At 44.5% G+C, this 10569-nt stretch overlaps 1 protein-coding gene across 2 annotated transcripts in view; it reads right to left on the bottom strand.

Moving 5' to 3' along the window:
* Positions 1-119: 119 nt before the first annotated feature.
* The window catches only part of wdr44 (WD repeat domain 44), an 18881-nt gene continuing 8431 nt past the window's right edge, over positions 120-10569 (bottom strand). For both annotated transcript variants that reach the window (XM_012841459.3, XM_012841460.3), the window contains 12 exons: positions 10343-10426; positions 9500-9758; positions 9075-9213; positions 7560-7624; positions 6942-7061; positions 6168-6290; positions 4284-4475; positions 3381-3482; positions 2995-3110; positions 2636-2763; positions 2056-2193; positions 120-980 (listed from right to left, as the gene is read on the bottom strand). In XM_012841459.3, coding sequence (XP_012696913.1) covers positions 892-980; positions 2056-2193; positions 2636-2763; positions 2995-3110; positions 3381-3482; positions 4284-4475; positions 6168-6290; positions 6942-7061; positions 7560-7624; positions 9075-9213; positions 9500-9758; positions 10343-10426 — 1555 coding nt within the window. In that variant the 3' untranslated portion in view covers positions 120-891. The remainder of the gene's footprint in view (positions 981-2055; positions 2194-2635; positions 2764-2994; positions 3111-3380; positions 3483-4283; positions 4476-6167; positions 6291-6941; positions 7062-7559; positions 7625-9074; positions 9214-9499; positions 9759-10342; positions 10427-10569) is intronic.

Genomic DNA, 10569 nt, shown 5'->3' with positions numbered 1-10569 from the left:
TATCTAACTGAAAGATCTGTCAGTACTACCACACAAACCACCATACAACTGGTCATTTAGCAAAGGTGACTGATGCATCAGAACTTTCTCTGCACAGGTGAAAAGTCAGTTCCACTTAGCATGATAAACCCATTATAGTTTATTAAGTGAACCATAAACTTAGAAAAGTGGTTCAATTTATTTATCTTTTTTTACAACACATAAAGTAACACGGACAAATACACAAATAAGAACAGGTAACGGAAATGATTTGAGTTAGTCCTAAATTTGAACCGTACGACGACAACCGTCCCATTGAAAAGCCATCGCATGACTATTAATAATGAGGCAGACTGGGAAGTAGTTAAAAAAAAACACAAAAAAAAACATTTATGTCAGTCTGTGTATAGAACAAATCACCTCATCCACTGCAATGCTGTAAGTGATTATTAAGGTCTTACAGGGTTATCAATCATCCAAGAGAATGGCCTCATCTAACCAGGATCATTGTCTCGTCCTACAGTATGTGCTACTGTCACTCCACACTCGCTCTGCCTTCTTCAAGCAGTATAAACCTCCAAATAAAGAACAGTGTTTCATGTTACACAGAAAAGGGAGAAGATAAGAATATCATAAAAGGTAAGGTGTTGGGGCGTTTTCTGTGAAATGTCTCCTTGCATGATCCTTCACCCTATCGTAATCCTGTAGTGCCAGGGTCCTTGTTCTCAGCAGAGGTGAAGGGCTTTTTGTGAACGTCTCTTCCTTCACTCTGGTTAGAGGGGAGCAGAAGGCGGAGCTCCCGCCCTGCTTCGGGGGGAAAACGTGTTTGCCGTTTTGCTTGTTCTTGGGGAGTTTGTGTCTCATTTGGACAGTCAGAGGGAGAAGAGAAAGGCTGTGTAAGGCGTAGGGAGCTCAGTACTTCTTGACATTGGTAAAGACTTTGATGGCGCCGGTGAAGTCTGCAGAGAGGAGGACTTCGGTGTGGTCTGTTTTCAGGGCTCCTGAATGGGGACGAAAAAAAAAGAGGAGTCACTGACTGCTTAGAGGAGGCCAGAATTCTGTCAGGCAAGAGGAGAAGGTCTGAAGGTGGAGAAGGTGTTACTATGGCAGCAAGGCTGGGCCGTTCTTCAAATCACTACTTGCAAGAATCAACTGAAGTCTTCAAATCCAAACCTTAAATATATCATAGCCAGCGCTTATATGAAAACAAAATAAAAATGGTTGTCAGCTTGGTGACTTGAACCAGCAGTCAACAGCAATCTATCTGTCTGTTAGAACCATAATGTAAAGAAGTGGGTAATAATGTATTTTGTAATATTTATACTATTGTTTGTGTATTTCATGTACATGACTTATGTGCTATATATTATATATTTTGCATATTCAGTTTAATATTGCATGTTTGACAATAAGCAATCGCCTGATGTCACACTGTAAGAGCGGAAAACTGGGACACTGATGTACGAGACTCAGAGTGCACCATTCTTTGACAAAAGAAAAACCATGAAATCCGTGTTAAGAATCTTAAGTTACTAGTGTTAGAAAACAGTGTCAAATTTAAAAAAAAAAGTCTCACGTGGACGACTCTAGTCTCTCGCGAAGAACAAAAGAAACAAAATGAAGAAACTGCCTATACACTCTCGATCTCTATCTCATTTCGCCCCTCATGCCATGAGCAGCACAGTGAAGCGCCAGTCTGGAGCACTGCAGGAGCATGTTACCAAGGGAACGGAGCCTCTGAGGAGGCTGCATGCTACGTCAATCAGGATGACTCACAAGGAGTCCAGAGCATTTACACAACAGCTACATTGTCTTCTAAAGCCTGTCACTGTGTTTACACAAACTCTGGACATTTGAACTCAACTTGTTTTATCTGACTCAACGCCAAGACAGCTGATGGATCAAAACATTAACTATACTACAACTACAGCCTTACAGATGAGAGCATGATCTGCATCCAGACTAGTTTTAAGTTTCAGTCTCACAATCAGTACACTTTAGGTTATTTTTGCTGACACTCATGCATGTAAATAGTGGGTACGTGTGCCTGGTGTTGCTGTGGCAACGACCTCTCACCTGAGGGAATGGTCTCTGAGTCGCCTGAGTCGGTGCTCTTGACCTCCGGGTCAGGCTTTTCGCTGCACCCTGCCTCCTGTGGCACGATAAGCCCCGGGTGGGGCGCAAAGATGGCCGACGTCACCACTGCATTGTGGGCTACGGGAAAACACAGTGAGCAGATTGGAGAGGCTACAGAGCTGAGGATAGGTCACCTGTCTGTCTAACACCACACAGTCTTTCAACTGATGTCCATCACATTCACATTCCACAGGGTCCCTCGCTGGCTAAAACTGGTTTACATACCAAGTCACAGGGAGATAATGTGTGTGTCGTGTGGGGTGACTACTCTCTGCCTTTGTTAGAGTGCCTATTACTGTCTACTGTTTATTACATTGTTAATTACTCCTTTTCAGGAACCACATAAATATCACGTTTCACTATCATTTTAGTGGATATCTTTGTCCATACACACAGACAAAATGACGCAGACAATAGTTGGAGTAGATGGTAAATAGGTAGCAAACAGGCAGCACGCGTGCTTGAGTGTCAAATATCTGCTCCCTGATGTGAGCGGTGTCGCACCTGAGCACCCTCTTACCTTTGATGCCTTCCCAGAAGTCATTGCGGTCGCGCCTGACGGAGGTGAACTTGCTGAGGTCGTGGTACGTGCTCCAGATATACACATACTTGTCCTCTGAGCCACTGACGATGAAGGAGTAATCATGGCTGCGAAGAAAGATAAATAAATCAAGATGTGCATTTCACACACACCCACATGCACACATTGCAATTTTATGACATTACATTACGTTTGTTTACGAATTTCACTTACCATGACAGTTACAGTAAACATGATTACTTACATGACATTAAGTAAATGCTATACATCTGTATTACTGAATTATAGCTTCTTGTTATTATACAGCATCCAGCTCAACACATGGCAGTGTGTCTCACCTGAAGCTGGCTTTGATCTGGCTGCTGCTGTTGACATAGCCCTTGTACTTCATGGACAGAGAGAGATCCCTCAAGTCATACAGGCGAATGCGGGAGTCATTGGACGTCACCAGGATCTACAGAAGAGGAATTGCAGTGTCAAAACACAGTACTAATTAATATATGAGGGACTGTTCATATAATGTTCAACACTAGACAGTTCCCCCCATTACGGTTTAGTCATTAGAAATACTCTGTGACAGAGTCAAGTTCTCATCAAAGAAAACGTCACCTTGAGCATCAGCACGTATAGACACAGACACACACACACCCCGACCCCCCTGACACACACACAGACAGAAGAGATGTTAAGGTCTTCAGCAACTGTTCTGGCATCACTGCTGTACCTTGTTCTCCCCTGGCAGAGGCTCAATGCCCGTGATCTTGCGGCCCACACGGTTCCTGCCCCTGGTGGATCGCACATGGATCTGTGTATGGTACTTCAGCCGCTGGAACACACACACACATATTTAATTTTTCACATTTGACCACAGTTCACACACAATAATCTATTCAGGTCATGAGTCAACAAGAATGATTTAATAAGAAAATCTCTGCCTCAGAGTAAAGATAATGGAGATGGACAAATGACAAATAAGATATGACTTTCAAATGATTCCAAAAGTAGCTTCAACTCAACTACCTCTGGTCCAAGTGGCTAGTGTCATGCTCTATCGGCTGAGCAATCCTTATAATCACTCCCATAACTGCTCTCAAACATAATAATCAATAATCAACACACACACACACACACACTCAAACAAACAAACAAACACCTCATCATACATATGCAAATGCGAGAACACCCACACACATCCCTCAATTAAAATCTCATCATGATTAGCATTTAACTGCTCGGAGAAAAGGACTCCCCACGGTCCCTCCCTGTCGTTTGGTTGAGTGACTTCATTAGTGCTGTTGCACTACAATTCAGCGCTGTTCGCACAGCGGGTTTCAGGCATCAGCAATGGCACTGACGGGGACTGGAGCCTGACCACAGCCATCCCTCTGGTGCAGTCAAGGACACCATAGAATATAAAATACAGCACTGAGGGGCACTCTGGGCCTCCGCCGCTCAGCTTTATCCAAACACAAGGCCAAGTGACAGCACCTGTCTTATTCAGCAATTGCTCCTGGGATGGGGAATAGATTTTGGATGCTTGAAATAGAGACACATTTCGCACCCACCCACCCACACACACACACACACAGGTAGTGACACAGTCATGTAAACACACACACACACACACCTCTGTGTCATAGAAGATGCAACGACCGTCGTAGGTGCCGATGACAGCGTATTTGCCATTCTGGCAGAAGTTGGCTGCAGTGATGAGCCTGGTCTGGCCATCCACCTCGTTCCACAGTGCCACCTTCTTATCTGGAATATTCCACAGCCGCAGCTTACCGTCCAGAGAGCCGCTCAAGAAGTATCGGTCATCCTGGAACAGGAGGACACAGACGAACCAAGAGGCAGAGGGAGAGAGAGATAGAGAGAGAGAGAGACACAGAGAGAGAGAGAGAGAGATGACAATTGAACTGCAATTCCACACACAAAGAATATACACACACGCACAGCTAAGTACAGTCACATAAGTACACAGTCTACAGTCCACTGGAAGAGGTAGGGCCCCAATTTGCGTACGAAAGCGGCTGGGGGAAACGGCAGTGCATGCGTGCTGCTGCACTACAAGGACATGCTTCAGAGGTAGAGGTGTGGTCAAAGACACTAAGTGGGCAGAGCCAGGCCGAAGTCAATAAGAGAAAGGTTTGGGTAAATTGTCAAGCAGTCCTTTGAAACTGATGCATCAGATGAGATTACAACACAAGACGATGGCGGGTTCTGGACAGTGTTCGCCAGGAGCTCTTTTACAAGGAATACATCTTCTGTTGTTCAAAACAATTACATTTGTTGACACATATTTGTAGCTTGTCAGACTTGTTTGAAAATGCCCTAGCCACATCCCTCCGATCTGACTGCTATATTTTAAATCAGGGAATGTGATTTTGAGCCTGTACATTTTTTTTTTTAGAAAGAATTGCTCACTTAGATTCCTTGACGTTATTTTTGTCAAGATCAATATAGCTGATCTCACCTCAATTCTAGATAATTTATTTAGGCCAAGAATATAAAATCTTCAAACATGCGTAACATGCAATATATATTCAATTTAATAATCTAAATTCATCCAATGGAACACATTCGCAACTTTGGAGCTAGGTATTAAAACAAAACCAAAAAATGTATAGCTTACATCTTTGCTGAAATGTTAAATGTTTCAGCAGACATTCTGGCACTTGCTGGGAGTAGGAGAGGTCAGCTCTTTGGATGGAAACCCCGGTTTTCTTAGTAGGCTACTCAGTAGCATAGCCTATATACAATGTGTGGATGCGAAAGAATGATCCTAAGCTTTTACTGAATACAGCTTTTACAGCATATTAGGTTTGTTTCAAGTAACTTTGGTATTCAACATTAAGTACATTGAAATGTTATCCTTTACATGGTGGAAAAAGCGCCGGTGTGGCACGCAATTTCTTCTTCTAGTCTAATTAGACTACAATATGTGAATAGAAATAACAAGAAAGGTCATTATTGTGTATTTGCATCATGGGTTTCGTTTATTGCTGACTGAGCATTTAATTAATGTCGGACAAATTAGACTACCTCTTCTCAGACGCTTTAGTCTTTCAAGGGGTTTAACCTTTTAAAATAAACATTATGTTCTTTTTTAAAAGCCTGTAAGGATATGTGTTAACTTTGAGGATGTCCAAGACAAATTAATTTGACCCATAACCCAGGTTTGCCCCTGCTTCCTTGCCAATGCAGGAATACGTACGCATAATGTGCCACTCTCCAAGTCAATCAAACCCTAGATTTTTTTGCCTGCTAGATAAATCAGACTTGACCAGTGACGGTTCGTGATTGGTACATGCAAATGTCCCAAATCCACACCTCTGCAGAGTTTTTTTTATTTATTGCCGGGGTTTAAGACAATCTAGCCTGGGCGGAACAGGCTGTTGTCGCCCGCCTTTCTGCCGCCAAACTAGGGCCCGTAAAGTGAAAGAGACAGAAAGAAGGCACACACACATACACACATAAACACATACACAGTGAGGACCTTATTGACACTCACCCTGGGGTGAAATGCGATGGCTGTGACAAAGTCTATGTGCTGGAAGCAGCAGAGGCACTCCCGTCTGGATATGTGCCACAGGCGCACCGTCTTATCCATGGACGAAGACAGCAGGAAGTAGTTCTGTGACAGGAGACAGAGTCAGTAAGGTCAGTGGGAGGGAGGGAGGGAGGCAAACAGACAGGGGCTGGCTTTATGGGCGGTCAGGGCCAGTCTCAAGGGCTACGTTTTCACATTCGGCCTGACCTGGGACTATAATGGTGTTGTGCCGTGCCATGCTGGTATTATTTCCCATTGGTTGAGTTGTTGAAGGAACTGACATAATGAAAGAAGGTGCTGCTTCGTCAGCAGCAACCTCCCCTGTATGTCATAAATATGGATCTGTTCCCTACCCTATTGACTGATGATAAGCAGGATTTACAGTTCGAAGAGGGATGCTTTTCCCTGTTGTTTGTTTGTTGGTGTTTGAATATACTCCCTCATAATAAGGTGAAAAACTTTGGGTTAAAAATATCTTCTGAATTTAAATGCAGCAAGCCTATTTTGTACTTTTAGAACCAACAATTATCACTAATTTGATTGATGAAAGAGAGACTCTGTGTGTGTGTGTGTGTGTGCGCGTTCGTTTAGCAACAGCTGTATTACTCCATGCCCACCCTCTTCATACTAACCATTATTTATCTACCCTTTCCCTTGTCAACCAAAACCATACCAACCGAACAACCAAGCTATATTCTAAAATACCATTATTACAGTATACATATTCTCACTGACCTTTGACCAGGACAGATCCAGCAGGTCAGCTGTGTGTCCTTTGTATTTGCAGAATGGAACTTGCCGGAAGGGAGCATTCCTGTCCTCCATGTCGGGGTCCTCCGAAGCCCCACTTCCCATCTGTAAAACAAGTCAGGATTCAGGAAGGTGTTCAGTCAAGAAAACAGCAGCTATACTTGGCACCAAGCAAACTGTATTCCAACAGCACTTCCTTCTGCTTCCACTCAGTGCCCTGCTGGTCTTTTTACATCACGCAAACATTTCTTTGACATTTCTAGCTACATAGCTTCATAGGCCGATGACTAGAGAGATTTCTCATGACATTCTTATCTTCAGTCAATACCTGCTAAGGAATGAATGGCCAAGAGAAAACAAGAGGTAGTAGAACAGAGTGGTGACAGTGCTGCATAGTGCCTTGGCTCTGTGGAAGGACAGTAAACTTGTTTCTTTTCTTTCTTTTGGTTTTTCTTCCCTACTGCATGACCAAACCCACTCTATAAACTCCACCTGACAGCTAACAAAGCACATCAGCAGGCACCTCTGGGGAGGTGAGCCAGGTGTGTCCACACATAAAAGCTCTGACTTGTTTGCGTTTTATATTTTTCATAAGAGACTTACTGCTCCCTCCGTGTCAGACTTGGAGGAACACAGACTCTCCTGGGACGGAGAAGGTGACACACGACCTTGAGGGAGGGAGGGAGGGAGAGAGAGAGAGAAAAGAGAGAAAGAAAAAAAAAAAGATGGATGAAAGAACAGAAGGTGGCACCCAGCCAGCGATAAGGGGAGAGGACAGTAATTTGTTTCCGCACACTGTAGGCTCGCAGAGCTAGACATATATTACAATAAGCCACTGGCTCCGGGTGTCACGATATATGTCTGACAGGGTATATCAGAAAGTGCATCTGAGGACAATCTAAATGTGGGTGGGAGCGATAAGTGCATTTAGTGCATCTGAAATGATGAACCAATAAACCACTTTGTGAAAGCAGTGCCCAATGTAACACTGCCAAATAAAACAAAGATAACTGGTGCTTTTGTCAGAGTGAGGGCAGGTTTTAGCAAGAAAGCCTGCATTGTTACTGCTGCGACTATACACTCTCAATACTAAAATATAAACGTTACTTAGAAGTCATTTACGTAAACGTAAAAGCGTTTAAATGTAATTTAGACAATTTAGTACTTTAAAAAGCTCTTCTACCCCTGCGAGGCTCCTCACACAGAAACACAGGCACAGGCTGTTTGCACTGGATACAGCCACCAGTACTCTCCTGGCACATTTCCCTTGCCAACATCAGTCAAGGGCAACAGGCATAGAGGTAACATGGGTCATTTCAGAGATAGGAAAGTTCAGCGTGTTTGTGCACGAGGCGACACGGAGATTTAAGTGGATATTTGAGCCAGTTAACCCAGATTATGAGGCCAATGGAATGTGTTGAATTTACACTCCAAACAATGCCACCAGGAATGCATACACAAACATGTCCACACCCCCACACATGCTCGCTCGCTCTCACACCCACACCACACACACACACACACACACACACACACACACACACCCCCCCCCCCCCACACACACACACAGACAGACGGCCTTCAGAAGCTTTCTTTTAGTTCAGTCAGTAAATGCAGTCCTTTAAGTCTTTAAAGCAGCTAGCTGCAGTGGCTTATGCTTAACACTGGCCCAAGAATATGGTAACGCCATTAAACTGTGGCTAATTCCTACTTAAGTCCACGGCTTCAGTGACTTAACTGTAAAGCACAAGCATATCACTACACTTTGCCCTTAAGATAGTGTCAATGTAATCAGCTGATACAGAGAGAGAGAGAATGAGGGAGGGAGTGTGTACATGTGTGTGCGTGTGCGTGTGCATGTGCGTGCGTTTGTGTGCGCATGTGTGCGCATGTGTGACTGATAACAACAAGGTTTAATTAGACTATTATTTATTCATTGTGAGGCAGTGATGATTAATTAATTAGAGCCCATGACACAGGTCTGGCGGTGTAGGTTACTACCTGGGTAGGTTACTACCTGGGTTGTCCGCATACTACTGTGTGTGTATGAGTGTGTGTGTGTTTATACATGCATGCCGTAGGGAGTGCGTGTCTATTTGTGTGTCTGTGGGACATTACCCTCTGTGTTGTATTTGGCTCTCATGTTGTTGAAAAAGTCAAAGGCGTTCTTGAGAACCCAGATCCTGACCATGTTATCCTGCCCTGCAGTGGCCAGCAACCGGCCACAGTGGGAAAACTTCATCGTCCACACAGCTCCCTATGGAGAAGACAACAAGTGTTTTATTCTCTCGGTCACACACACACACACAAAAAGCTCTTGAAGCGAGCATGCTCACATGTCTTTTCTGACAAAACAATGCAAACAAGGTGAACACACACACACACAATATATATATATATATATATATATATATATATATATATATATATATATATGTGTGTGTGTGTGTGTGTGTGTGTGTGTGTGTGTACACATATAGCTGCCTCCAGCTGATTCTCAGATCTGCCTACTTCCTTCCTCTTTCTGTACCCCTCTCCCTCACCATGTGCTCCCCGCTCAGGTCCTGCACCACTTTGATCTGGTCGAAGTCGAAGGGCCCTTTGAAGCTGTGCGCGGCCTTGAACTTGGCGGGCCGCGTGTAGGGCATGCCCTCGTCATCGCTGGAGGACGGGTCGTCCTGGTCGGTGTGGAAGACCTCGTCCCGCACGCTCTTCACCTTGCTCACCGCCTTCTCCCCGTACTCCCCTGCCAGGTGCTTTGCCCGCTTTACGGACTTGCCCAGGAACTTCTTCAGCTGCGTGCTGCCGGGGTCACACACACACACACACACACAAACACACACACAGACACACAGGTGCATAATATAAACAAAGACGCATCCAGAACAACACCAAACACCAGAGGTAAAACACTGAAAAACAGACTGACACTAACACAAATACCTCTATGCAGCCCCATACTGATACTAAACACAATTGCACGCTTTCTCATAAGACAGTCAAATTCAAACACACCTTTAATAATGCAAAATAGAGCATTTGTTAAAAGTACCTGAATAATATTCCCAAATGTGACATCCTGAGTCATAAAAACCTAGATGACGTTTAATATCAAGCAACTGACACAGACAAACTCTCCTTCCTTTCTTTTTCAGCAGTGGGGACCGTCATCTTCCCCGATTTCACAGACACTCTTATCCTGTGAGAGCTTACAGTAGCGTGACTGCATGGATTTCAGACATGCGTATAAACCTTGCTATCTCTACCACTGTCCTTTGAGTGATGGGGAATCGAGAAGGGAGCAACAGAAGATCAGGAAGCAGGCCACGTACACACACCACACACAGGCGACACACACATACACACAGAGTCTCTCCAGCACTCACGTTTTCTGCTTCAGCTTTCCTGCGTCTGGGTCCGTCGAGGCGGCAGAGGCCTTGTCATCATCGTCCGACTGCGCTGCGTCGTTCCTGAGGGAGACCAAGAGACAGACGGCTCAGGGCTCTCAGTCACAAGAGCACAAGGTGTGTGTGTGTGTGTGTGTGTGTGTGTGTGTGTGCGTGTGCGTGTGCGTGTGCGTGTGTGTGTGTGTGTGTGTGCGTGTGTGTCTGTG

Source organism: Clupea harengus, chromosome 8 (assembly GCF_900700415.2).
Source record: "Clupea harengus chromosome 8, Ch_v2.0.2, whole genome shotgun sequence".
In the NCBI taxonomy this organism is placed as follows: Eukaryota; Metazoa; Chordata; class Actinopteri; order Clupeiformes; family Clupeidae; genus Clupea; species Clupea harengus.
Note: the sequence above shows the minus strand (reverse complement) of the source record. Positions and strands in the feature narration are given on the sequence as shown.